Raw genomic sequence first — 17,539 nt, forward strand, 5'->3', positions numbered from 1 at the left:
GTTTAACTCAATTAATTTAGTTCAGTCAACTTATTAGGGTTTTCAGTGTGTGATGTGTCTATTGCATATGTGTACATTGCAATATCAATGATAAAACTATATACTGCACTTCCCTAAATCAATATATAATTTAAAATCAGTTTCTTAATCATTCATTGTACAAAAAAAAAAACATGCACATAACAACAACACTGCTAAAGTCGTATGATATCTTTCAATTTGATCAATGATAAATATTCAAAAATTTCTCAAGACACTTTAAGCATTTTCCTTAAAAATATTATAGTATCTGATCAACTACAAACATGACTGGCCATTGCACATGCTGTGATGTGACTATTGTGAATATGCACATTGCAATATCAATGCTAAAACTATATATTCTGCATCCATAAGCCCTTAGCATAACAAACCCAATCAGATGTGATGCTACAATATGAAAATGCATGAAAAAAAACAAAGCTGACCTGTCCTTAAAACAAAAAAACTAACTATTTGCCAATTACCAAGTCATTTAACATGTGCCGTTTATCTACTCTCCTCTTATTCAGTTGGCAGCCGGAGTGCCTGCCTGCAGATGCCACATTTAAATGACTAATTTCACATGTGCTGAACGCTGCTGAGTGGTTCAGCGGTAAGCGTATCACACCACGAACCCAAAGACCCAAGTTCAAATCCCTCGCTAGCTCTTCCTCAGCTGTGACAGCAAAAACACAATGCTTTTTTTTCCTTGAGAGAGGAGCAAGAACACACAACCCTTTCCTTACAGAGACACCTGTTCAGCTGCAATCCATCAAAAAGTGAAAATTAAATTCTTTTATTACTGACTGAAGCCAGATAGTAGTGTCAGTGGAGAAAACGAGACATTTTGGAGCCAGACAGCGGCTCTGAGATCGTGTAGTTTGTGAGTAGACAAATGCAGATATTCAATATCTGTACAATAAGGCTATACTAATGGATTTACTAACATGAACTGAATATGAACAATACTTGTGCATTTATTAATCATAGTTTAACATTTATTACTGCCTTATATTTCAAATTCACGCGAGTTAACACTGAGCATCTGTATTTTCTTTAACTAACATGAACAAATACTGTAATAAATACGGTAAATATAAATATTATAGTACTGTACGTTGTTTGTTCATTTGTAAACTCATCAAGCAATCATAATGCAAACTTATAGTAAAGTGTAACCAATTATTCAATATATAATGATGAACATGCACTATATTGATATTTTGGGCACTTCAAACGTCTGTGAATACATATCTATTTAAACTTAAAAGTGCTTTAAGAATATTATTGTATTTGCAGTGGTGTTCATCACAGCATCAAATGCTTGGAGACTTAATTGGTTAGTTAGCTTAATAGTATAAACACTATCAAGTTAATCTAGCCTACTACATGCTAAAATATCTACTGAAACTTCTCTGATTATTTATAGAGCTATTGTACTTCGACACAAGAAATAAGACTCCAATAATTAACATGCCAAATTTATTAAACTCCTGATGAAAATTGCAAAAGCTTTTCTTAATCTTAGGTGATTTTAATTTCCTAATAACACCTTAAAATCAGATGCAATCATTTTATTAAACGCCAATGACTAATATTCAGCTGTATTTTTTATTTATTTATTTTTATTATTATTTTTTAGGGTTTTTCACCTTTATTTGATAGGACAGTAGAGAATTGACAGTAAAGCATGTGGAGAAGAGAGAGGGGAAGGATCGGCATAGGAACGCGAGGCGGAATCGAACTCGGTCGCCGTGAGCACCGGAGTAAATGTCGACGCACTAACCACTACACCACTGGCGCCGACGTATTCTGCTTTATTTTAATATATACATGGTAACTATAATGATTCTGTCATTTCCTCACTGTTGATTTTAATATTAATGCTAACATTAACTAATGTAGAATGAATATTTGTTTACTCCGAGCATGCATAAACAAAAAAATGCATGTTTTTTTTGTGTTATTATACCTGTTAAAGTAACTTTACTTGCAGCTTAGGTCAATAATATTGCTATAATATTGTGAAAAAAAGCTTCAGTCGCAACTTGAAAATTTCATCATAAGCCCAGCGGTGAGAGAATTGGACAAAGTGAGATGCAACAGAAATGAGGAAGATCCTCTGAATCCCTTCGGATATGGAAAAGCCTGCAGGACTTTTTCAGTGTGTGATGTGAGGTGGATGCTCCTGTGTTTTTTTTTTCTGCAGCTTTGACATGAACCTTAAACAGTTCTGGAAAATAAATAAGGCTTTGTACATGACATACAGTATTTAATTGAAGCATTACACCTTTTAGATTCAATCAAAACGCCTGCAGCTCACTTAAAACACAGGGCTCAATAACATTAATAGCTTCATGTGTGTTTACTAATATAGCGGCATGAACACAACTGCAAAAACCATCTACATTTTCTCCTGTTTGATGTCTGGAAAAAAATCTCCATCACAAAATACTGGATTTCCTGCGAGCAATCATGTCTGTCTAACTCTTAAAAGCTTTTACTCCCGCTCCAAACTCCCTATGAGACGGATACACCTCAACATGACACAAGGCAGAATTTCAAAAACAAGCAGAATTCAGATGCTCCAAGACTTTTGATTATGAAAATAAAACCAAAGGAGGGCATATCTCCTCAGCCCATGCATGACTGGATGCTACAAATAAAACCAGCTTAAAGTCAAAAATACACACTGTATTATGGTGTTCGCACGAGGAAGACGACACACAGGAGAATGTAGTTTTGCATCGTTCGTCTTCTGAGATTGCACACAAACAACCTCTACTGCAATGATGTTAAAGGAGACTTTGCAGCATGGTAATTATGTTTAGTCCACTGCATGGCAGGTGTGTGTCTCAGTGCGGCCCACACAGCCTAAACGCTCCCTGCTGCCAAGTCTGTCTGTCTCACCCCCCCATAACCTACTAAACTACAGAGACATGCACGTGGAAAACCAGCAGCCGCACAGTCTGTAGAGTAACAGCACCGCTGCAAAACTGCTCGCTTCTGATACTACAAATATCCATGCATGTGCTACAGCTGGCGACACATTTACAGGTGAATTAAGCTTGTGCATGTTGTAAAACACCATTAACCACATTTATAAACACAGATGATAACCTATAAAGGCACACGACTGTGCAAAATAATCTGACAGTTAAGCTAAATTCTCATCACACCATATCAGATGCTAAACAATCATGCATCACCATAAAATTAATCTTTTTAGACACTGTCAAAGATAAAAGCATCAACACAGGCAACTTAAATACGTATCCAACCACAAAACCAACCTCCAAGACAAAAAGGCTCTTGTTGATAACGACAAATGACACATGCATCCCTTAAAGTGACCCAAGTAAATGTCCAAAGCAGCATCTAACCCAGCCTGATTTAGACAGCAAAACACACCTAATGTAAAAAGCAAATGTTGCATTAGAAAAACGTCATGGCATTTGTAGAACAGAAAGACTAAACTAAAAAGCGTATTTGGAGTTTGTGCATAAATCCACAAATGCCTATAAAACACAAGACTTTATGCTGATGAAGGATGAATCCTGAAAAGTGACAAAACGACCATCTGCAACAATAAAACTGCCTGATTTACATCCATTTCGCCATGATGTTGGCAGTGAACACAACAGAGGCGAAATTAGTGTAAAAACAGCTCAAAAAGTCTGAAACACGAACACAGAATCGTCCAAAAACACCGGCTAGTGAGTCGGAACCGAGCCGCATGTTTGACCGCATCAGAGCAGAGAAGCGCCTGTAAACATTGAGCACATGTGCTGGAGTTGATCACAGAGAAACTGAATAAGAAAGACTCACCGAAGGTAGTACTGTTTCAAAACAAAAGCAGCATTCGAGCAACTCCTGGGGAATTGGAAATCCTCGACCAGCTCGACCCACTGGTTCTTGTCGGACACCTGTAGGGTGAAGAGACAGGTGAGAGGGGTTCGGTTCAGATGCTGGACCGTGTGTGTAAGAGTGTCTCTCTGTGTGTATGTGAGTGCATGCTAACTCCTATTAGCACTCCGGCTAACTTACAATTTCCTGAGTGAAATAAATAAAACAGACCCGTCACCGAAAAACAACGTGTTCAGGGGCGAAACGGTCCGAGCCCAGGGTTTGGACCGCGGATCTGGTGCGGTTTGCAGCTGTATTTACACCGCGGAACACACAGGCCTGTATGCGGCCTACAGACTCACAGTCCTCGGCAACACGGGAGGAATAAACCCGCTGATAAACACGGTGGGTCCGGACGGGATTCGGTCCCTCTTCCACGGTCCTGGTGATCGATGTAAAGCCGCCCGGTAATTTTGAAGTGAGTATGTGTGAAAGTGTGTGTGCGCGTCCGGGGCCAAACACACACTCTCTCACTCACTCACTCAGACATAGACTTACACAGGCCGATGCACGGCAGATCCAAACACAGATCCGCCGGACCGGGCTGGGGAGTTGAGCTCGAAGTGTGTGTGAGAGATGAGAAATGTAGAGTTTACTATGAGTGAGTGTGTGTGTATGTTTGAGAGCAACTTACCTTCGCGAAGCCCCCTAAAGACACCACTCTCACATAGAGAGCGCCCAGGTCCAGCTCCTTCCCACCCACCACGGGAACCTTTTTAAACGGAGATCTGTGGAGAAAAACGGCAGAATAAACACCCGTGGTCGGTCCCGAGCCCCTCACGCGTCCAGCACGGGTCACACAAGTTATAATAAGAGCGAAATTCCCGCTCACCCTCTGCTGTGGTGAAATTGCCGCAGCTCGTCCAGGAAAGCCTGTCCTTTCCTCCGCTGCTCGGGGAGGTTTTTCCCCGTCGAGTTCGCCATCGTTTCGCTGAAATTCGGTCAAACTCCCGGCTCAGATTCGGTTTCTAAGAGTCCGGGGATCCCATGCTCCGGTCCGCTCCGCTCCGGCGCGGCTGCGTGTTTGAAAAGTTAAAGAAATGACGGAGGATGAGAGTGGAGAAACCCGCTCCAGCGGCAGCCCGAGCAGCCCGCGAACCCGAGCGAGCTCAGCCTAACTGCACCGCTGCACTGCTCATGGCTGCACGGGGAAACGACGGTACCGGCTGCGCCTGTGTTGGTGTTTGGAGTGGGTTTTTGACAGTGCGGGACGGACGCGGCTCCGGTTTAATCGCGCACACTGTGAAGCGGCAGCGGGATCCAGTTCAGACAAAAAGACCCGAGGCCGCGCGGCTCCACGGCGCCTCCAGCAGGCCAACGACAGTACTGCAGCCGCCACAGCGCCGTTGTGAACAATAGACGGAGCTCGCTGGAGGAAAGGGGGAGTCGCGAAACTCTGGTTAACCGTTAAAACAGAACCCAACCGTGAGCGTCGGAGGGGGGAAGGGAACTGTCAACTTACACTAGCGTCATGAAAATAATAAAACTTGAGTCGAAAGTAGTTTCTGGTCGTGTAAAATCTCCACAGCTTCGACAGACAGTGATGAGAAGAAGCGTAAATGAATGTTTGTTTTAAAATTCAGTCACGTGTAGTCATGACTACCTCCATCCACTGATAATCAAAGAGTTGCCATTGTGCTGTAAAATGTAAATTTGCATAAACATATATGTTCTTGGTGTGACATAATGGCATGAAATAGCATGTTCAAAGACTTGTCGTCCTCTAAAAAACAGTACTAATCTGGCACAGAGCGCTGCTCGGAAATACACATTAATAGCTTAAGTTAAACCGTGGTGTCTGAAGTTAAAGTAGTACAATCTGCGCTTTGTTGCAGCGAACGGTCGGTAATTTTCTCCCGGTCCCTTGTGGTAACCGCCGGGCGGATATAAACGACACGGGGTGACTACATTCAACCATTACACGCACCCCTCTCGCAAGTTATTCAGCCACAAAATGGCGGAACTCGACGCGAAAGACCCCATTTTGTCAAGCAGACGACACGAGCAGTTGGAAAAAGCGGAATTTAATATTTCCAACGCTGTTTTCAGCGAGTTGTGGATGTTTTTCTCGGCGCCTGCTGATATGTTGTGGCGTCGCGCGGCAGATGGAGAATAATGTGCGCGCGCTCTGGCTTTGACGCAGCTCGAGCGCTCAGCGGCTGAAGACACATCAAGATACATTTATCCACCAGATTAGATTTATATCACATCTGTACATTAATAAAGCTTAGAAAACTTAGCATTTAATGTGAAGTCTTGATATATTTTGACTAATATGATCTGTTGGTATTGTGCGGGTTGTTTTGTATTTGGTAAATATTGATAATCTGTCCCCATATTTTATGAACGGTTGTGTACTGTAAGGTTGTATATTATTTTAATCTGTTAATAAATGTTGCTAGTTGTATATGTATAGCCGTGCAAAACAACGTCACATTGATAACATTACCGGATACTGATCGAAAACATGTAATGTTAAATATGATAATGTAGCATTGTGATGGACGTGAGTATAACGACGTTATGTTGATCAGGATTTTATCAAAAACAATTGTTCTTTGTGCATGAAATGTCTTTAAAAATATAAAATATGATCTGGTCATAAATAAATAGACTGGACAAGTCCTATGGGAAGCCATTCAAACCTCACAGAGAGCAAAATGCAGGCATTAAACTGAACAGTGATTGTGTTTACGTGCAGCCTTAATGCAGTAAACTCAAAAACCTGCATCATCAGAGTAGTTATTAGACATAAGCCACTGCACCAGATTGTCCACCTAATCTGTTTAGTATTAGTCCATTATCTGAAAGATGCACAACTAAAACACACGTTATCTAGTTTTGCTAAACTCAGAAGACCCCAGATATTAAGTAGCTTGCGTTTGTGTGTGTGTGTGAAAACCAAGACAAGCTGCAAACAGTCAGATAAGGTTAGTAAAAGTTGGTCAAATTCGCCCTCTTGTGGTTAAACATTGAAGATGATCTCAATGCAGTTTGATTCCTGGCTTTTTACACAGTTTTACCATGATTTACAGTAGACATCCATTAAATTGTCATTCGGTTTAAGTGGTTTAGTTTATATGCAAAATAAAATGTCATGCATATTTAAAGAAATTCGTTGACAAATTAAAAAACGACTATATGTATTTAAATAAGTATTTTTTTAGTTAATTTAGCACATTTAACATAATGAATTGTAAATACCAGTCGAATTAAAGTATAATAATTAGTTGTAATAATTTTATTGTGGAAATCAAACGTGAAATGCTGACATTTAACTTGCACTTTGTCTTTCTATCCACAAGGATGCAGCACCATCTCACACATCAACTCGTATTATGATCTCATCAAGAAGCATTGCATAGATTTACATGGATTATAACCGAGGAAAAAATAGTGTAGTGAAACCAGTTACACTGAGATATCATACTAAAAGTTCACACAATGCCTGCAGATGAAATGAGATAACTCAATTATACAGTAAGCTTTCAGAAGATGCTCAAAAACAGTCAACAAATGCAGTATAGATCTTTATTTCAAGAGCACAGACGAACAAAAACAAGCTACATTCAAAACAAACATGTTCATAAAGTGCTGGAAGAATTTCTCTCACACAATCTGACAACATGAAAACACTTAAAAGAATAAACCGTAATCCAAAACAATCATAAAACCAATACTTTATATAATAACCTTTCTGTATAAACTCTTTAAACCAAATATTTAGCATAATAATAGCCGAGGTGTTATTGAGCATGACTGTATCAGTAGTATATTTGTGCTCCGTACAGGATGTAGTGTTTATTTAATGACAGCTGGCTGACCGACCAACTCAAAAACACACATGCAGATTAAACCAAACCAACAATCCAGATTGAATATGGATCATTGACAATAGACACGTTCCAACAAAACACAAATGTAAGGCACACAAACCCTAAATACATTTAAAAAGTTTAAAATGTGTTCTAAAAATGCTATTTGAGATTCAAGCAAACAAAATAAATCTGCTTTGGCTGTCGTAGAGAAAGGTTTCTGCATATTTATGGGGTGTCAGAGCATCTACACGTGTCCCAGCAAGCATCCTTTTGTGTTTAAAAGAAGTCTAATAGACAGACATCCTGGCTAAAACAAAGCCAAATTTGGGCTGTCAGTCAAAATCTAATAGACGTCCAAGAATAGCCCAAAGCTAGACTAGTCATAGCAATAAATAATCACACATGAAGTCTATCTAATCTATTTATTTGGTGATTAGTCTAGTTTTGGGCTATTAGATGTTAACTGAAAATCCAAATTCAGCTTTGTTTTATCAAAGACATCTATGCTAGATGTCTAATTAACACACTATTGCTTAGTGAGTTATGTAATAGAGTAAAACAGTGCTCTTAAGGTAAATATTAAGTGGAAACGACATGTGTTTTACAGTATTACATGATCTGAATGCATGCACATCTGTGAAAATCTAATAGACGTCTAAGAATAGCTCAAGACTAGACTAGTCATCAAATACACAGCAATAAATAACCACACATGCTATCTAATCTATTTATTTGGTGATTAGTCTAGTTTTGGGCTATTAGATGTTAACTGATAATCCAAATTCTGCCTTGTTTTAGCAAAGACAGTTATGCTAGATCTCTATTAGATGTCTATTTAGCACACAATTGCTTGTAGGGTTATGTACTACAGTAAAACAGTGCTCTCAATGTAAATACGAAACGGATCTGAATGCACACAGCGCATCTGTGAACATTTAATAGGCATCTAAAAATAGCCCAAATCTAGTTATAACTACAAATGTGAATCCATCTAACCTGTTTATTTGATGATTAGTCTAGTTTTGGGCTATTCGATTTCCAGCGAAAGGTCAAATTCTGCCTTGTTTTAGCAAAGACATCCATGCTAGATGTCTATTAGATGTCTATTTAACACACAATTGCTTGGTGGTTATGTAATACAGTAAAACCATTGCTTTCAATGTCAATATGTTTTTTAGTATCACATGATCTGAATGCACACAGCGCATCTGTGAAAATTTAATAGGCATCTAAGAATAGCCCAAATCTAGACTAGTCATCAAATACACAGGAATGAATTATTAGCAACACATGTGAACATATCTAATCTATTTCTTTCATGATTAGTCTAGTTTTGGGCTATTAGATTTTCAGTGCAAGTCCAAATTCTGCCTTGTTTTAGCAAAGGCATCCATGCTAGCTGTCTATTAGACGTCTATTTAACACACAATTGCTTGGTGGGTTATGTAAACAGTAAAACAGAGCTCCCAATCTAAATATGAAGTGGAAACGGCACGTGTTTTACAGTATTACATGATCTGAATGCCCACAGCGCATCTGCTCATACATGAACACACACACACATATATACGCACACACTTTTACCCTCATTTCTGCTGGCTTTTCTAATGAGCTCAGATGGAAGACATCAACATACAGTAAAAAAAATTGCATCATTGATATATAATCAGCATGATCCAGATTGAACTCAATCAGGAGTCAGATCAAAATTACAAACATGAACTGACCTAGAAGAGTAACAGATATTAAGCACAATAATGATATAAATGAACCGTGCATCCTTTTAGACTTAAATTAAACCCTATAACCTCTTAGCTAAAATAATGATAATTACAGTAGCTAGAAATCAATATTAAAAAGAAATAAATGCATCCGAGGCATGTCCTGATGTGTTTTAGTATGGCACAAAAGACCACTGCAAAAAGGGTTTCTTTCTTAGAGTTTCAAGTCCAAATATCTAAAAAAATCCATAAATCAAGAAGCATTTTTAGACAAATAGAAGGTATTGTGTGGCTTTCAGAAATAATGGGTTAAAATTAAGTGAGTTTATTATTAAAATAAGCAAAATAATCTTGTTTTTGGTTTGAAATAAGTTTATTTTGCGTACACCTCTAGCTGATTATTTTGGTTATTTTATAAGAACAAACTCTAACTTGAGTTATTACTCCTTAAAACAAGACAATATATGTAACTCATCTAGAAAATGCTTCTTGATTTAAGATTTTTTAGATTTTTATATTATAAACAAGACAACTCAAGAAAGAAAATCTTTTTTTGCAGAGTGATGCAAAAGAAAACAGTTTGCGGCAAATTTAATTTGATATCAAAGAAAAATTAAGTCGTTTGTAGGTTGTACCCAAGTCAAATTTTCATAGCTTGTCTACTAGAAATGCTTTCTAAAACCATTTACTCACAGATTCAGAAATCTACAACCAATTAAACTGCCTCATATTCATTCAATCAAACTAAATATCGTATCCGACTAGACTAGAGCCAAGAGTGAATTGCACCTAATTAAAAAACAAAGAAAGAAAACACTGTCAAAATATCTGTAAATGAGCAGCTTTCTGTATTTCGTGATTCCTGTTTTAATTTTCCCCTGTTTATTTCTGCGTTTGAATTGCATTATGAGATCCGGATCAACTTTTTAACCTTGAAAAGTGTGTAAAACAGAATTTTATGATCATTTCTAATAGTTTAAAGTGCTATATTGTCTGAGTTGGTGTTGTATATTACACAAAATAAACCTTGTAATAAACTGCCAGTACATTTTCTGTTATGTTACACACTTATTTCCTGATATATTATGACGTATACATTATTTCAAGCGACTAAAATGTCATTTTGTTAAATTGTAGAGTTGAATTTTCAACATCTAAAGTCAACAGAGCAGAGATCAACATCCCATAATGCCATTCACATCCATAATTAAACTGAAAACGCACAAAATACAGAAACTCTTAACAGATTTGTTTGTACAGTGTATATTACCTAGCATCCTTAGTTCTTCCCCCTTCTTTTACTGTTCATCTCAAAGTAGGGCTCGTCTCTTTTGCTGGCTTTAGTCCGTGTGCTGTATTTAGTGTTTATTGGAGCTGGTTTTGTCACAGCAGCAACCTGAACAGGCGGGTTACTGCTAACCAAAGGTTTCCTGGTGGTTGTTTTATTGCTAGCAGTTGTGCTCTGCTCTACAGATTTACCCTGAGAGGGTTTTGTAAGGGGAATAGGAGCCCGAGGGGAACCAGAGCAGGGTTTTTTGGAGTCTAAAGCCGGGGATGGAGGGCGTCTCTGTGCGATGCGTGTGCGGACGGGTCCCGCTGGAGGTTTCTGCGCAGACGGAGCTGAAGATTTGGGCTGTTTGCATGTTGGTTCGGGACAGACGGGACTGCGGGGCTGAGATGGAGATCCACGTGGACGCAGTTTAGTCTTGGGAACTGCTTTCTGAGAAACTCCAGATAGAGTAGACTGGGGAAGGGGGCTTCGCTTTGGGACGGGTGATGAAAGAGGGGTGGTTTTAGGGGAAGATGTGGGTGTGTTAAAGATTTTCTTGGGTGCTGCAGCTTTACGAGCAATTAATGGCGTGGATGCGGGCGACTGGGTGACGCTGCGGGGTGTGCTGGGTTTATACACTGATGTCGTGGAGGATGAAGATGACGAAGAGGAGGATTCCGGGAGGAGGTTTACTGCTGCGATTGGGTCCATAGTTGGTGGTTGTGCTGTCTGTGAACTGTGGGTGGAGCCTGAGCTGGATGGGCCTTTCTGATAGGCTAGAATCTTCTGCTCTAGAGTGGTGAACTGCAGCACACGGTCCGGGTCGTATTTCAGCAGAAATCCCTTCAGAGTGTCCCAGCCTCCACCCACACGCACCATCACATGCTTCCCGTGGAGCATCTGGAGAGACGAGTTTATTTAGTAAGTAACCTCATCAACTGGAGACGCACAGATACTCATTTTATATGGAAACAAAAGATTTTATTAGGTTAAAAACTAACCATTGAAATGTTTATTTGATAATTAATTCATTAAGTAAGGAATAAAGTACATCCATGCGGTTGCTGTCTCAGAATGATGCCGTCAGGTTTATCAGCAGCCTCACATGAAAACAACCTCCTCGATGTAATTTATACATCCAAAACATTGTTCTGAGCAATAAAAGTTTATTTAGTGTTTAATTAAAGGCAAAAAATGCTGAATGTAGCATACTCTAGGCTTGGGCCGTATCCAGATTTTAATACCGTCAAACCTCCTCCCTATTTTACCTTGGTATACGGTATTACCATGAATAATAAAAAAAAAAAAAACTGACATAAGGCTCAGAGTCACCAAACTGTTGGCTTTTGCCTAAATCGTTCAGAAACTGAATACTAAACACTAATACTGAAACCACAGCAAAATAACACGCACAACAATATTAACAACTTTTATTAGCAACAAATAGCAGTTGATAAAAAATACAAAAAAAAGTGTGCGGCTCGCCATCTTTCCACACCTCTCTCTTTCTCCTACACCCCGTTCCGTGATGACAACATCGCATACGGATTTTTAGGGATTAAATTATTTTTAACATTTAATCCTTGTGTCATCTATAAGTGCATTGTTTTTCATGACAGTAAAACAATATTGAAACTAATAACGTTGCTATTTTTAGAGACCTCGGTATAACATATTACTGTATTACCGCCCAAGCCTAGCATACACTAACCTATGTATTTTTCAGACACAAAAGGGTGCCAAACAGGGATGGATGGATGGGTGGGTGGATGGATGGATGGATGGATGGATGGATGGATGGATGGATGGATGGATGGATGGATGGATGGATGGATGGATGGATGGATGGATGGATGGATGGATGGATGGATGGATGGATGGATGGATGGATATACAGACAAACAGATAGACAGATAGACAGATAGATAGATAGATAGATAGATAGATAGATAGATAGATAGATAGATAGATAGATAGATAGATAGATATGATATTCAGATAAGAGTCACTGAAGATTAAGATGATTTTAAGCCTGTGTCATAAATTTATGCAGTTGTTCTCTGGAAATAAAATACTGTGGAATGTCGCGACTGACCAATCAGAATCAAATATACCAGACAATAGTGTAATAATGCAATATAACCTTCCGGTGAAAAGCACACACTTCTCTCTGCTGATGTATGCAGTTTTAACCCTTCCTCCATGTTAAATAACCACTGACAAATTTCAGCATTCAATGGCCTTTATGCACGGCAAGTGTTTTTTCAGCCACCAATAAACTTTAGGTGAAAGGTTGCAGTGCCTACTTTCAATTTCATAAGGTTCCTTTCACAGCATTGATAATGTAATTTAATTCAATTGATTTAATTGTTCAGCTTGACTTATTCAAAATTAAAAGTCCCCGTGCATTTATACATACAGTTTAAGTCAGAATTATTAGCCGCCCCCCACTGTTTTTGTATAACAGTGGTTATAACGAAGTGGTTTGTTCTGCAGACTATATAGGAAAAATATAGCTTAAAGGGGCTAATAAATTTGACCTTAAAATGTTTTTAAAAAAATTTAAAACGGCTTTTATCCTAGCCGAAATAAAACAAATAAGACTTTTTTCAGAAGAAAAAATATTTTCAGACATACTGTGAAAATTTTCTGAATCTGTTCAACAGAATTTGGAAAATATTAAAAAAAAAAGAAAAAAACAAATCAAAAGGGGCTAATAATTCTGACTTTAACTATATATATATATATATATATATATATATATATATATATATATATATATATATATATATATATATATATAAATATATATATTTATATATATATTATATATATATGGATGTTGGATGTAACTACAGACACAATAATTAAAAAAAGATGTCCCTACCCTGATGAACAGGATCTTGTCTCCAAGTCTGTATCGTCCTTCAGACAGATACTCAATTGAAAACTTCTGTGTGCAGTTACAAGGAGGCTCATCCTGATCCGCACGATCCTACAAATCAATGCAATGTGTGTCAATGAAATCAGGGAAAAGTTCAATTAATTGCACATGCCGGAAAAATAAGAGCTAGTTTGCTGGAGATTATATGTATAAAGGTCATCCTCAGACCTCCAGTCCTGAGGGTTTCCTGCTGTTATTGGGCTCAGAGAGGGAATTTGTTAGCGTTCCAGACAAACATTATGAAGCTTTAAACAACAGCTGTGATTTACACACGCAACAAACAATAATAAACGCAACCAAGGATGGTTAATAAATAATAAAGCAAAAATACTGAGACAGTTCTTCAAGTCAAGCATTAAAGCCTGTTCTCAGCAAGCAGTGTTTAGTAAATGTGTGTGTGTGTGTGTGTGATACTCACAGCGTGATACATGGCTCCATGTTGACAGCACACAGTGAATGTTTTCACAGGAGATGAGTGATCAGTCATCATCATACTTTCCTCCAGTTCAATTTCCTTCTCCAGTTTAACCAGAACAGGAGGCTCGATCCCGTACCTAGCCAAACAAAACATCTTTACTATCACAACTAGGGACGCTCATGTTGACTGTTTAACCGTGCATTTTAGCCGAATAACGGCATCAGTTATTTATTCATTCATTTTCCTTCAGCTTAGTCTCTTATTTATCAGAACCACCAACTATTCCAGCATATGTTTTGAGCAGTGGATGCCCTTCCAGCTGCAACCCAGTACTGGGAAACACCTATACACTCACTTTCACACACACACACACACTCATACACTATGGCTAATTTAGTTAATCAATTCACCTATTGACACAGAAATGCCAACTGACCCAGCTGGTACTCTGGACTTTCTTGTTGTGGGGCGACAGTGCTAACCACTGAGCCACCGTGCTGCCATTGTTTTACAATCAATAAAGTTGTCAACATATTAAGTTAAATTAATCTATTTGCGCTGGAAAATTATGAAGGGATCGTGCAGAACCCTGCATTTTTAACAGTGTAGACACACACAGTACAATAGCTGCTCTAAGCACTGAACTAAATCCACTGCAATCCACCACAATCCAGGTAAATTTGCCCCCAACCCAACTTATAAGCCCCTAAAGCAGCCCCGTGACCTCTGACCCCCCCAGACAGGCTGACATCTGTCACCTGCAGGATCAAAGGCAGGTTCACTCACCTGGAGACGATCCGGCCGATCTCCAGCAGACACAAACACACCTGACGCGGCTCCTTATGCAGCACTGAGGGACACAGCACACACACTCACACACATTAATAAGGATACACACTCTAAGTACTTTCTTTGATATATTACCCACAATACATTGCGCTTTTGGACATGAATTAGAACTACAAACTTGGGTAAAAAGGTATAAACAAACTACAAACATGGCAGTCATGCGAGACCAGCCATCAAGTAAAGAAGCTTCGGTAAAGTTGATTACTTCCATACTCTTCTGTTACACACTCGAAACGACATACTTTTTGGATGTAATACAAGTATGCCAATTAGGACGTAGCGTCAGTCTCCGGGCCGTCAGGTTAATGATTGACACCTTAAATCCCGTTCACCCGTTAAGATGTGGGATTTACGGGGCCGCAGATCAGCTGACGTACACACACCGCAGATCCTCTGACACGATTACGGGCTCAGAGAAACACACACCAGCACAGAGGACAGGACAGAAGGATGCCGGGCTCCATTTAAAGACATTAATTTAGCCAACCTGATTAAAGTCCTGTTCGAATGGATAATACAGCGAGAGACTACAGATGTCCAATCTGGAGAGCCACTCTACACGCACAATGCCTCATTCACTATTATTTGTGACTTTCATATAAAATATTCATGTATATATGTATTATATAATATTTATATAAAATTCATGAACCATAAAGCAAGCAGACAGAGATCTGATTTAGTTTGGATCCACAAATTTCAGGTTTTAATGTGCTGGATTGCATTTTAATATCTTAAACCTCAATAAATAAATAAAGAATAATAATAATAATATATTAACACTGAAATAATAATTACAATAATAAATAATAATTATTACATATTATAATAAATAAATTGATATAATAATTATAATTCCTATTGCTATTAACTATTATTATATTTTATTAGAATAAAAAAAATGTATTTATTAATAATAGTAAAATATTACCACTGAAATAATTACAATAAATGATATTTATAACATTATAATAATTGATATAATAATTATAATATGAATTATTATTATTATATTTTATTAGAATAATAATGTTTATATATTTATTTAATAAAAATAAAAATAATAAAATTATAAAAAGAGAAACAACAAAACTGGCAATTTATATTAAAATAATAATAATAATTATAATAATAATTATAATAAAATTATTTTAAATAATAATTTAATTATTATTTTAACAAATTCTCAGTATTGCTGTTTTTGAATACTCTCTTTTATGATTTTATAAAAATATGTTGCCAAACATTTTGGTATGGCATACGTAAAAATTTTACAGATTAATTAATAAAAAAAATGAATTCTTCAATTATTAATTAAACACTTTAATTTAGTCTTTTTTAAAGCAAACAATTTGTTTTAAAATGTGGATTATTGTTGATAATAAAGCATGGCCAAAAATAGTGTGTGACAATAACGCCCTATTCACACAGGACTTCAGCGTCAACGCTTGGCAGAGGGCGTGTCTGAAGTTGAGCCAATGAAATGAGTCAGCAAACGGTTACTGTCTGAGCTGGTGTATTTGCATACAGCGATCTGATTGGCTGACGCTTCTATTGGCGCTTGTAAAATTGAGAAAGTCCTAACTTCTGCAGCCAGCAGCGCCGACAGACCCACAATTCAGTTCGGCAACGCCTGACATCACCCATTCGAAGTGAATGAGAAGCGTTGACGCTGACGCCCTGTGTGAATGGGCCGTAAGCAAGGCAATTAAAAAAAAAGTATATAATTAATATTAGGTTGCAAAATACACTTCTAAATACAATAGTAAAACATTTGTCATCATTTCTTTCAGTTAAACTAAACGTTTATTTAGAGAGTTAAGTTGAGTTGAGTTTAAATAAATGTGTGAAATGTTGGTAAAGGAAATCTCAGATCAGCTCTGAAGCTCAAATTCATGTTTAAGTCCTTATATAATGAAACTACAGACAGTGACAACCTAATTTTATCTATATGATGTTTAACAGCTTTCTGGAGGCACAATCTGGATATTCAGCACGGCTAGAAACAGATGCGGGAATGCAGAAAACCTCCAATCTAGTTTGCACCTCAATACAAAACATACATAATTAGCATTTTCTTTGAGCTGCACCTTGATAAAACTTCTCAAACAGGCAGTTTTCTTACCCAAACCCTCGGACTCGAACAGATAAGTTTCATCCACTCCAATGTGACGACACCAGGACAGAAAGTTAGCCGTATTGTCCCGCGCGAAAAACGATCCAGGAGAGGCATTTTTCTTGAACTGGATTTTCTTTGAGGGCATCTGTTAACAAAACACAGACACAGGATCTAGAAACAAACAGTGGTGTGTTCACGCAAAGCTCCATTACATTGAATGTTCATTTACTCACCGGTGTTTCCGAGTCCTCTGGGATTTTACTCTGCAGAATCCCAACTAATCGACACAATCTGACGCCGTTGTCCAGCTCCTCCATGAAGCGCTCGGCTGACAGCTGCTCACCTGCAAACACACATATTTATTCCAGTTACCCCTGACATATGTGCTTGGGGTTTATTTCAGTCTGAACTAATAATTTCGAGCTCATCCAAATTTAATTATTTTACTCTGTCATATACACCAACAATCCATT

General features: G+C 38.0%; 2 protein-coding genes across 6 annotated transcripts in view; both read right to left on the minus strand.

Annotated features, from left to right (window-relative positions):
• arid2 (AT-rich interactive domain 2) overlaps positions 1-5,208 on the minus strand; it is a 37,289-nt gene extending 32,081 nt beyond the window's left edge. Inside the window, exons 1-3 of one of the 2 annotated variants that reach the window (XM_005164457.6) lie at positions 4,760-5,208; positions 4,562-4,655; positions 3,850-3,947 (exon numbers count right to left, since the gene is read on the minus strand). In XM_005164457.6, the coding sequence (XP_005164514.1) occupies positions 3,850-3,947; positions 4,562-4,655; positions 4,760-4,851 (284 nt within the window). In that variant the 5' untranslated portion in view covers positions 4,852-5,208. 2 annotated transcript variants of the gene reach the window in all.
• A 2,236-nt stretch (positions 5,209-7,444) lies between these two features.
• gas2l3 (growth arrest-specific 2 like 3) overlaps positions 7,445-17,539 on the minus strand; it is a 34,974-nt gene continuing 24,879 nt past the window's right edge. For 3 of the 4 annotated variants that reach the window (XM_073946426.1, XM_021475058.3, XM_068219695.2), the window contains exons 4-9: positions 17,300-17,409; positions 17,073-17,211; positions 14,885-14,948; positions 14,099-14,234; positions 13,624-13,731; positions 7,445-11,636 (exon numbers count right to left, since the gene is read on the minus strand). In XM_073946426.1, coding sequence (XP_073802527.1) covers positions 10,746-11,636; positions 13,624-13,731; positions 14,099-14,234; positions 14,885-14,948; positions 17,073-17,211; positions 17,300-17,409 — 1,448 coding nt within the window. In that variant the 3' untranslated portion in view covers positions 7,445-10,745. The remainder of the gene's footprint in view (positions 11,637-13,623; positions 13,732-14,098; positions 14,235-14,884; positions 14,949-17,072; positions 17,212-17,299; positions 17,410-17,539) is intronic. The other variant, NM_001045098.1, reaches the window with a different exon arrangement.

The sequence above is a fragment of the Danio rerio genome, chromosome 4 (assembly GCF_049306965.1).
Source record: "Danio rerio strain Tuebingen ecotype United States chromosome 4, GRCz12tu, whole genome shotgun sequence".
NCBI lineage: Eukaryota > Metazoa > Chordata > Actinopteri > Cypriniformes > Danionidae > Danio > Danio rerio.